General features: G+C 32.3%; 1 protein-coding gene across 8 annotated transcripts; it reads right to left on the bottom strand.

Moving 5' to 3' along the window:
- Window positions 1–3,450: 3,450 nt before the first annotated feature.
- On the bottom strand, window positions 3,451–10,531 carry LOC124941093 (E4 SUMO-protein ligase PIAL2-like). Of its 8 annotated transcripts, none has more exons than XM_047481356.1 (19): window positions 10,336–10,531; window positions 9,756–9,828; window positions 8,939–9,001; window positions 8,673–8,738; window positions 8,482–8,561; window positions 8,007–8,058; window positions 7,855–7,926; window positions 7,512–7,579; window positions 7,352–7,400; window positions 7,162–7,246; window positions 6,978–7,076; window positions 6,825–6,876; window positions 6,475–6,526; window positions 6,014–6,130; window positions 5,433–5,924; window positions 5,255–5,326; window positions 5,017–5,088; window positions 4,773–4,850; window positions 3,451–4,667 (listed from the first exon to the last, which is right to left on the bottom strand). In XM_047481356.1, exons 1-19 carry the CDS (start codon window positions 10,446–10,448, stop codon window positions 3,630–3,632), a joined length of 2,793 nt encoding a protein of 930 aa, XP_047337312.1. In that variant the 5' UTR covers window positions 10,449–10,531; the 3' UTR covers window positions 3,451–3,629. The 8 variants fall into 8 exon arrangements, with proteins under 8 accessions (XP_047337312.1, XP_047337316.1, XP_047337315.1 ...); XM_047481360.1 differs by having other exon boundaries at window positions 4,773–4,847; XM_047481359.1 differs by having other exon boundaries at window positions 5,017–5,085.
- Between the last annotated feature and the right edge of the window lie 1,474 nt (window positions 10,532–12,005).

The raw sequence follows: 12,005 nt of genomic DNA, 5'->3' as shown, positions 1-12,005 counted from the left end.
CATATTAAAAGAAAAAATAATAATTATATATTGAATATTAATTGAATAGGTTAAATATGAAATATTTTAATAATTTTTTTATAAAAAATATATCATATTATAATATATGTTTTCAAGTGAAACCGTTATATTTAATCAAAATATTTTCGATTTATTAGTATATAATATTTTAAAGACTTTATCATTTATGTTTTGATTGATAAATTTTTATCTGTAATTATATATATATATTGATATTGATTGAAAATTCTTATAAGGGATCTGCCTTTTATTTATTTATTTATTAGTTTTAAGTTTTTTTTTTTATGAAGAAAATACAATTTGTATGATCCATTGATATTAAGTGTTTATATTCTTATTGTTTAATTAAATTATGACATATTTGAATATATTATAAATTTAAAAAAGAAATTATGATGTAAACAACAATAATATTTATATTTTAATTAAATAAATTAAAATAAAATATGAGATTAAGAAATTAATATTAATTTCATTATAAAATAATAATAATTTCCTCTAATACTAATCAAGATTTGCCCTGTGTAAGCCGAGTAAGCTCTCGAATTAAGACTCCACCTTGAACTAGGGCAGTCCACCCTAAGGACAACCCATTTAATAAAATATATAAGATATTTAAATAAATTTATGATTTTTTAAACATAAAATCTTGTATCTTAGTGGTTCAAGATATAAATTTAAAATATTTATTTGGTTATAAGTTTAAATCTCACCCAAAAAATAATTTTTTTTATTAATTTTTTAAACTAAACATAGAGCAATAAAAAAAAATCAATTTTTTTTACTGGAGGCTGGCAGCTCAAAACTCGGGTGACTCTGATGGTAATGATATTGATAACACAGTTCTAACGAAACACTATATTCCTATAATCACATACACTCCTATCAAACACTAAAATCTTATCAATCACATACATTCATATTCCACACTTTTATTAATCACATTCCTATTCTCATTTTCTTCTTTTTGAATTAATTGTGTTTAAATATAAATAAATAAATTATATATATATATATATAACTCTTTCTTAATTAACCCCTTATAAAAAGAATCAAAATTAAATTTTCCTTATCTACTTTTTTTTTTTTTTTTTTGTATTAATGATAGAATCATGTGTTTGTAATCATTTAAGTTCAAGAATAGTATAAAAAAGAAAATCGCATATCAATTATCACAAATAACAAAGAAAAAACGCATTATGTTTTACTTTTTTTATAGAAAAAAAGGAAAAAAATGCACCAACACAAATAACAAGGAAAAAAATCTAAGCAAACATGACGAAAAAAACAATGTGCATAAAAAATAAATGACACCAAATCCTAATTTTCCATCTAATGTCCATACATTATCCCTTTGAAGTTCGTCCAAGAGGTCAACTATGCACCCCGTTGAAACAATCAGTTTGTCACTTTTTCTGTCAATGCGGTGATAAAAGAACTTTGAAAAAATCTCACCGGACGAGGTTTTGTTGTTGAATATGTTTTGATTTCTCTCAATCCAAGCAATCCATCAAATAATGACAGGTAAAATAAACTACTTTTGATAAAAAATAAATAAATAAAAGACAATGAACTACACAAATATGTCCAAACAATCTTAAAAAAAAACACCAGATAAATATCAAATAAGCCTCAGTAGTCATAGTAAAAAGAATGTATAGTGTATTCTCCTCGCACTTTAAATACAAATGGCATCGGCTAACCGAAATAATTCATCTAGTACGGAGTCGATAATTAGTAAGGGCATCTCCAATGGAACCCCATATACGCAATCCCATACCCATTTTTTTCTCCAACGGCCAGCAAACGCAACTGCAAAATGAGGTTTTACTCTCTTAAAAAAAAACGCAATATTTGCATATTTAATGTTCATTTCTCAAAATCTTTTATAAATTTTTAAATCAGTCATTGAAATATATAAACTCTTTAATTTAAATATTAAACTTGTTTATATAAATTATTTAAAATATTTCATTTGGTCTTTTAATTTTTAATTTTAAGATAAAAAGTTATAATATTTTTAAAATATATAATTAAATCATTAAATTACATTATTCTTGAAATTTTATCTAATTTATTTTTTATTTTATGTTATATTGTTTATTTAAATATATTATTGAATTATTTTGGTTGTGTATGAATTATTGATATAATTAATTTTATCTTAATTTTATTAAAGGAAAGAGAAAAGATTGGGGTTAAATATGTAATGTTGATAAATATATAGATAATATCAATAAGGTTAAAAAGTTAGTGTAAGAAAAGAATATTTTAATAATATTCTTGAATTTTTTGGTTGGAGATGAACTAGTGTTTGATGTGACGTGTTTGATGTGACGTTTACTGTATTTTGGGTTTGAGTATGGGTTCGTGGGTTAGAGACAGTCTAAGAATGCCCCATGTATATAGCACACCATCCAAAAAAATAACATTTTAGATGGTGTTGAGGTGCTCCACAATGAATGTTAAGGATAATACATCTTCGACTTAATATTTTAAGTCATAACAAAGTTTAACGTTGAAAAAATCTTTATTGTCAGGTCATAATATCATCAATATCTTCGTTCAATCATTTATTATGAATTTAATTGACATAATCCCGAGTAACATTGACTCAATGTGAACAAGTCTCATTCGAAATCATATTGTGTTGAAAATTACCTCTTATGGTGCAAACATCTCGTGAACTAACTTGTTCATACCTATGGCAATTTCAAATGAACTTGAAAATATTTTTTTGCTAAATATTTATCACCACACCATAAATCATGTCAAAAACTGACCCATTTTTCACTACCAACTTTGAAGATTAATTTCTCTAAAATTACTCTAATTGCGACTAATGTTTTTCCAAAGTGCACAACCATATGTCCATTGGACTTGTTTGGTGAGCCAATTAGATCAGTTGTCACCATATTTATTTCTGATCACCTTAGCTCAAGAATTTTCTTTTTTAGCCGAATATTATCAACAAAAAGACGAGATATTCATAATTCTCAACCCTCCTTTTTTATGCTCTTCTTTATCTTATCCAAACAAATGTGTGATATAAGACTAAGACGTACCCCATAAAAAGTTGCGCATGTCTCTCGATGTTAGTCGCAACGCTTTTGGGATTCTGAATAATAAGAGCATGTAGGTAGGTATTGAGACGAACCAAAATAAAAGTGAAAGTTGACTTTTCACTGAAACCTTGCACAATGTGTCGTAAATCAAATGTGAGAAATACCCACTTCACTCAACCTGCTGCCACAAGAAAATGAGACAATAGATGATCTTGTCTCAGAACTTTTCTCTTTTAACCTATACCCATTTGACTCATAATAGGGAGAAGAGACTCCTTATGACATTATCATATGCTTTCTCAATGTCCAATTTAACAAATGCCCTCCAAAACACTACTTTTGATTTGATTGTCAAATCCATAACTTGAAACTAGTATTATATAATAATACTATCAAAAAATAAACAAACTTCTACCAGTATAATGATGCCATAATAATAGTACTAATACAGTTTCAGATACTTGCAACTTAAAAGTACTAATGCATTAGAGTTACTTCTACTACAATGGCCTTGATATACAAAAACAAGAACCATTCTTTAAATCAGTTGTTCCTAGCAGACCCATTAGAGAAAGTACTTGAATTTCCTCCGTTTGTTGCAGAAAGATTAACAGTTTGAGAAACCTGAGCCATCCTGTTCCTCGCATTAATCAAATGGAGCGGCGTCGTGTTTCCAGACAACTCTTGTGGTGTTCTACTGCTTGTCTGCGTTGTTGTAGTAGTTGTCATAAGAGCTGGTCGCGTTGTTGTTGTAGTTGTCATAAGAGCTGGTCGCACAATAAACTGCATACGAGCATCCTCGTATGCCTGTCCCGATAAACTTCCCCTCATACGCCCTGTCGGACGCCATTCTTGTTCAGACACAGAACTTGCTGGCGGAAGTGGCGGCGTTGGCTGAATACCGACAATATTACTTCCTCTATTATTATTCTGAAGTTGTGTGTTCATGCCAGGTGGCGGCGAAGGTGGCTGAATACCGGCCATATTACTTCCTCTATAATTATTATTCTGAAGTTGTGTGTTCATGCCAGGTGGCGGCGAAGGTGGCTGAATACCGGCCATATTACTTCCTCTATAATTATTATTCTGAAGTTGTGTGTTCATGCCGGGTGGTGGCTGAATACCGGCCATATTACTTCCTCTATAATTATTATTCTGAAGTTGTGTGTTCATGCCGGGTGGTGGCTGAATACCGGTCATATTACTTCCTCTATTATTATTCTGAAGTTGTGTGTTCATGCCAGGTGGTGGCGGAGGCGGAATTGCTCCTGTATTATTTCCTCTATAATAATTATTTGGAATTTGTGTTGAGGTCCAAACTGGAGGGGATGGAGATTGCCTTGACGATGATGGAGTTTGCATGAACTCAACTCGTCTGCCTTGATGGCTTCCCGCGAGAGATATTGGTCTTTGTTGGAAATTAGATGATCGCAGTAAAGGGGCTGAAGAATGGCTAGTGGAATGAAGTTGTTGATTTTCGAATCCTGTTGATAAGGCTGCCGAGACTCTTTGAGCGTTAAAACGTGGACTTAGTGAAGAGTGACCAGTTGTGGCTTGATTCGACCTGTTTCTTTGATCCAACTGATTCAATAAAATAAAATGTGTACATGATTTATTAACTGTGTAATTAAGTGGGTTATTCAACTCTGTTACTTTCAAAAGCTTAAAAGAAAAAGAGAATCAAACCTGTGGGATCTGTTGCTGCAATGAAGACATGTTGAGTGAAGATGTATTGAGAGGAGTTAAATGAGGCCTTGATGGCTGCTGTAAAAGAAACAAAAGATTGTATCGGATAAACAAAAAACGCAAGGGGCAGATTAACGCGTAAGCGTATTATTCAAGACAAATAATTCTGGCATATTTCATTTTCTTTTCTAAAGTAAACAAGAATCAACCAATAAATAACAAAGAAAGAAGAGAGAATCGAAACCTGTGGCTGCAACTGAGACAAGTTGAGTGAAGACGTATTGAGAGGAGCAGCTAAGTCAGGTCTTGATGGCTGCTGTAAAAGAAACAAAAGATTGTATCGGATAAACAAAAAACGCGAGAGACAAATAAGCGTGTAAGCATATTATTCAAGACAAATAACTCTGGCATAATTCATTTTCTTTTCTAAAGTAAACAAGAATCAACCAATAAATAACAAAGAAAGAAGAGAGAATCGAAACCTGTGGCTGCATCTGAGACAAGTTGAGTGAAGATGTATTGAGAGGAGGAGCTAAGTCAGGTCTTGATGGCTGCTGTTAAAGAAACAAAAAATTGTATCAAATAATTTATAAGTTGTTAGAAAATTTCATGTTTAAAAGGGAAGAACCGAAGAAGATGATAGGATTACAAAATTATTACCCTCGTTCCATACACTGCCTGCTGCTGTAACGGCACAAAATTATTACCAGTACTTTCACCATTAAGAGTAGTAGAGGAAAGAAACGATGGAGGAGACATGAAATTCGAAGATGGATCATCTGATGCTAGATTTTCAAATGTTGGAAGATATAACCCAGACCAAAAATCATCATCAGTGTGAGAAGAAGACGAGTTCTCATCATCATAAAAAGTTGTGCTAATCAAACACGGTTGAGTTTGATTATCAAATAGAACAGGTTTCACATCTTGAGGTTCTTCACACGCATTAGAAAATAGTTTATCAACGTTGTCTTCAGTAAGATCAATAATATCTGAATCTGGAGGTGTATCAATCATTAATGCATCTTGTTGAATATTTAGGTTTGTAGAATGAAGCTTATCTGCATTGTCTTTGTTTTCTGTGACAGCTTTCCATGATCCATCGATGGAAATAATCACGTCTGTGACAGACTCATTCACCTCTTTCAAGATCTACAATATAAATACAAGATGGTTAAGAATTTCAAGGAGTTGGAAATTTCTTTGAAACATAAAAACGGTTTCACTAAGCCTTTGCTTGCCTTGACCATAGTTTGATCTACGCGGATGTCACTTAAGAATAGATCCTGGGAGCAGTATGGGCAGCGCCATGATGGCCTTTTTGCATTTATTTCCACAAAGTTATTGAAATCAAAACACTACAACAACAAAAAAAGTGAAATTCGACTAAAGAATAAGACATGAAAACTAGAATAACAGGGACCAAGAAGGTATAGCAATCTGTGTTAGAATTTTCTTATTTCAGTATGTCAACAATTCATCCAAAGAGAACATTAGCTGAAAGCTTTTCTTAGCACATATAAATTAAAATACGATAATAGGACTGAGTGCTTTTTTTTAATACCTAAAATAAAAATAATAACACATTCTTTCAACCAAATCAAACAGTTACTGATCATTCCATTATCTTCTAGCACAAAGACAGGATGACTGACCGAAATCATACGTACAACATATATTTATTACGGAGGAGAGTAATAACCTGGTGATGTTTGCATGATTGCCCTTTTATTGGGGTTTTGATACGCTTGAAACTGTTACAAAATTATTCAATCAAACATAAATCTAAACCCAAATGTGAATGTGTAGAACAATGGCATGACTAGTGAACATGATAGGTAAGGCCAATCATGACAGTGCTCAAAAGTTCACTTTGAAGGCTTAGGGTATCATTGTCCATATGTGTGTGGGTGGGGTTGAGTGGGACTGTCCATATATTTTGAAACAAATATGGACATAAAAATTATACATTTTAAACTTATCGATTTATTATATTTATAAAAAAATGTTGAAAAAACATACAAATGACGTTCCACTCCCTTGATAACCTACCTTATTGGACAGTTCAATGAAATTCGTGACGCCCCTTCGGCTATTTCAGGGTCTAAGAAGTCACAAGAAACAATGATTAGGGTAATCTGTAGAAGCATGCTAATTGGGGAAAGATGGGACATTTGTGTCGTTATATAACAGTTCGGGCCTTACCAGAATCATGAGAAGTAACCACAGGAGGAACATAATCTTGGACAGGGATAGCAACACTTGAGATTGGACTCATTAAAGCAACCATTATGATGTAACTCCCTTAAGATGATAACTTGATACTATCAGCGCATTCATAAGTATTTAGCAAATGCAGAGATAAGAATTAAACATTCATCCTACATACCATTGAATTCTCCCACAGCTTGAAGAAGGTTAACACCGTAAGACAGCATTGGTGTAACAATTGTAGGCATTTGTGGGCCTTTATCCTACAGGACATATGAACAGTTATGTTTGATATCGTTATTTATCCTATTTGCTCAAAATAGTATAACTTAGCAATGATCAAATCAATAAATGAAAATGAAACAGACCAAAGTAGTAGTAGTTCTTTTATCAACTCCTTTTCCATTGAGCAGAAAGCTACATAATCAAACAAAGGATATTTTGTTATAATTAACCTTGAGAAATAACACAATCACAAGGGAATTAGAAAAATGAGAAATGGAGGGAAGTAGAAAGAGAAGTCCTTACTTTACTTGTGGGGGATTTATGATGCAAGAAGAGTTCTCCATTAAGTCAGTTCGAGCTACCAAAAATCGCTACATTTAAAATATAAACGTTATTAAGACCTCAAACTCACTTATTAGATAGTTAGGCAAAGATGTCTAAGACCGATTCAAAATACTTCAGCATTATTTGTGGTGGAAAACAAAACTGGTATTGAAAGCCAAGTGTACTTTTAATGACATTTATTGACAATCATGGAAAACAATTTTTGCAGTTACGCTATGTACGCAAAACGAATCTTGAGACACTTGATCCAAAATATAAAGAACATAGCCTGCATATCTAAGATATTTTAAACAATAATTACAATTTGGTCGGTTGGTGGAAAATGCATATTCTTCTGAACGAAGAAATCCTTCACATATAACCCATAGCCCTTCTACAATTCATAAGAAGACGAAATTAGTAGAGCTTCGAACGAAAAATACACCATGTAATAAAAAGAGAAGTAGAAACCACCTCTACTTCAATACAAGTCAGTATCTGCCCCATCCTCAACCACGGATAGAATCTGAACACAGGAAAAGAAATGTTAGCACCGTAGTATCTGAACATTATAAAAATTTTGTTCTGTAAGGATTGGAACCATTATAAACCAATAGCTGAGCAAATATCATGGCTTGTTTCTAAAGGACAAAAAATTAAAGAAAGTCAAAACATCCTAGACTACAGCAAGAGAACAGGATTGGAAAAAAGAAAATGCCCCCAAAATTCTTAATGAATTTAAATATAAATTTATCAACTGTTCCAGTAAAGTAATCATATCTTCCGATAAAAAAAATAGGTCCTTTGAATGGTAGGTCACAATGCCTAACTATGGTTGCAAGGTTATATTGATGCATATTGCATAACAATGTGTCATGTTTCATATTGTTATACATATGAAGGTACAAAGACTGGATGACAAAAGAAAATTTCAAAAAAACATTCTCACCTGGACATAATTGTTGTTAGATTAGAAATAGTATCATTTCTACTAGAAAATTTATCCCCGACGCAGTAACTGCTTTCTATCTGAATATACAAAAAGAGTGATGCCAGTCAATATCATTATGAGACCTGCAAATATGTCGTAGCAATGAATGTACTATGTACAGTAAGAGCATGACAAAGAGACTCCAGAACCTCATTTGTAAGGGCAAGAAGTTCTTCAGAATCTTTCGCCAAAAAAAATCCAAATCTACAAGCATACTGCAGAAGAGAAAACAAGTTTTATAAAAGTTAATTAAAAGTTGGTCGCTGTAAAGCAAAGGAAAATACATATCTATCAAGATTATTAGAATTTTTTAGATGCAGAGTATTTGGGTTCCCCAATTTTAGTTATAATTACAAATAAAAACCATGACTAAAAAATGAGTACTTCCAGAAGTAATAGTTTTTTTCGGAAATACCTTAACAGATAACATCAGCGCGAAGATACCTCCCATTACAGAGTCATTTTTACATTTGCAAACCTATAAAATGGCACAATGGTTACAGGAGAATACAGATCAGGAGTTTCAGAAAACCTATATACCATAAAATTCATATTCCTGACATTTCATGAATTGTTTAATCGCAGAAACTTGCAACAAAATAGACCATGTACATGGACAAACAGAGATATACATGCAAGAAAAGGCTTCAAAGATCTGGCAGGTGAAAGAGATATTTAATTTTGAACAAATAACCCCAGAATGAAAAATTGTATGCAGAAGAAAACCAAATGGAACTGCAAGACTAAAGAGATTGTCAATGAAACAGTTGAACCCTGTAACAAGCTGATATGTCAATGATATACTATAGCTGTAACAAGCTGATACGTCAATGATATACTATAGCTACACTAGTCCATCTATTATCATGTAACAATCAGTTCAGATGAAATATATATATAGACACGTTGTGTGTTAGAAGTCAGATCCTAGATCTACCTAGAGTTTGCAGCTTCTTTAGACAACATACATACAAATAGTTTAGTTGGCTAGTCCAGACTAGAATGACAAAATAGATCTACTAATAACTATTAGTAATTGTTTAAAAAGGCACAGGTAACATATTCCAGGTGCAGAAAATTAAAACAGTTTCAAATGTATGTGATCTTACCTGACATTACTACTATTCATAATAGATATTACAATTAAGTACAGTTTTTTCCAGCATCTATTAGTGATCAAATTCAATTAAGAACACTTGTATAGAGAAAAATAAAAATACGAAAGAGTTAACCTGTTTTAATATTGCGGGTAAGTCTTCAAATCTTTCAGGGTTTTCATTGTTTGAAACAATGTAGTCAATACCTCTGTATTTAACAAACACATTCAGTGAGGCACATTAAATATACACACTATAAAAATATTACAGGAAACACTACTGAAAAAAACAAGAAAATAGTATTCAAAAGATGCTCCTACACAGGAATTTGAACATAAATAGTGCAAATAAAATAAGATCATTTGATCAAATGTGCAAGCCTAAACACAACAAGAAAACAAAACTTACTCAGATTCTTTGACAATAATATTTAAATATTCAAGCATCATTACAAGGAGGAATCATAGAATAGTCATGCATCATCACATGGGAAAACCCTAATTCAATATAGATGACACATTTGAATTCAGCATGCAGTTTTGTATATATATATATAAAGTCTTCCAACGTTACTTCCCATAACATACAAAATTCCATATACGTCTATGATTATAAGGCACATCTCAATTGTTGTAAGAAAATAGGTCAAAAGATGAGAAAAAAAATAAGCAAAATTCTGAAAAAATAAGCAATAAAGCATTCTCGATCGGCTAACCTGGCAAGAACGATGCAGAGATTGAAGAACTCATCGGAATCAACTATCTTGTTTGGATCACGAGCGAGTATAAACAGTCGGTCGGCGACGGCGGCTACTCTCCATAATTCCATTAGAGAAGATGGCGGCCGTGTAACCGCTGTTCAGACTCTGCAATCTCTTGCAGTCTTTTGGTTCCCTTTTGCTGTAAAGCTTATTTGAATATACTGGTCTTGGGCATTTCTATGGTCTGAATCTTTGAATAGACTAGTCTTGGGCATTTCTATGGGGTCCCATTTCTATGGGCTGAAATCTTTGGATTGGTACTAAGCCCATATTCAAAAGTTTTAAAATACGCGGTTTAACCGGTTTGACCGAAAAACGGGTGAATGGCGGTTTAGAATTCTGATTTTATTAAGGTTACCTTTCGAACCGGCTAAAATTCGGTGAGTGCGGCCGGATGGTTCCCCTGAAATCTGAACCGAAAATTTGTGGTTCGAGAAGTTATTTCTAACCTAGGCGACATTCCTTTTTAGCGCCCCATAACTGATGTAATTTCTCGCCAACAAAATGCCCTATTCCATTTGTTACTTAGTTTCTACCTCTTTCACGCATTCTTCAATTGATCTGATACAAGTGATCTAATACAAGTTCGTCGCCATAATCCACCTAACGATCTTCTGATTAACTTGTAAAGTAATTTCAAGGATACCGGATAAGAATAGATCATACAATTGCAAAATTCGTTAGAAGTTTGGTTATCATTGTGTTACAAAATGTACCTGAGGAAGGCGTGACATGTGGAGGCATTAAGACCGTTTGATCTAAAACTAATATCTTTTTAGGTTTACCGTTGTATATTCTTTTTGTCAATCCCTGAACTTTTCTTTTATACACATTTAGAACCTTGACGTTTTAGCTACCTGAATCACTATTGGGATTATGAAATGACAAAGAGTATATTTCGTTTTTCTTCTCTCATTTAATCCTTGAATATCCTATCGACATCTCTCGTTCATCCCGGCGAGGTGATATTCTTTTCTCATTTACTTTTAAAATCATATTAATTGGTATAGAGTTGACGATTTCTCACTATGGTCGAAATCAGACATCGGTTATCCGACCGACTTCCTACGTACATCGATAGCTTCGATTTCTCAAACATTGGATGAAAGGCGAAAATGGATGGAAATCAAAGTATATTACATTGAAGAGTAACTTCATGGTTTCTCTAGTAAAGAAGACGCGAAACATTCAGATGAAGCAGACTCCTCCCGAACTTGACCGAACTTGACCGCAACCAGAAATTTCATGTGTACCACCAATGCGGTTGACAAAGCTAGACTCCACAAAGTTTGACGTAGAAGGGTGCAGGTACGGACCCATAATTTTTCTTTGGGATAGGCTTAAATTTGGTGTAATAATTTATATATCAAAAGAAGACATTATATTATCATATTTAAATAAGTTGAAATTCATATATAATGAAATTCATATATAATAAAATATACATTTACATTCTTAGATAAATCTCATTCATATATAAGTGTCAAAATTTGATAAAAAATAATCTTAAATGCTGAAAATATTTGTTACTTATTAATAAAAAAATATAATTTTAAAATTAAGTAAATATTTGATTAATTAGTTAAAATGAAATTAAAAATAGAAAAAATAGATATGCCAACCTG

The sequence above is a fragment of the Impatiens glandulifera genome, chromosome 6 (genome assembly GCF_907164915.1).
Source record: "Impatiens glandulifera chromosome 6, dImpGla2.1, whole genome shotgun sequence".
NCBI classification, from domain to species: domain Eukaryota; kingdom Viridiplantae; phylum Streptophyta; class Magnoliopsida; order Ericales; family Balsaminaceae; genus Impatiens; species Impatiens glandulifera.
Note: the sequence above shows the minus strand (reverse complement) of the source record. Positions and strands in the feature narration are given on the sequence as shown.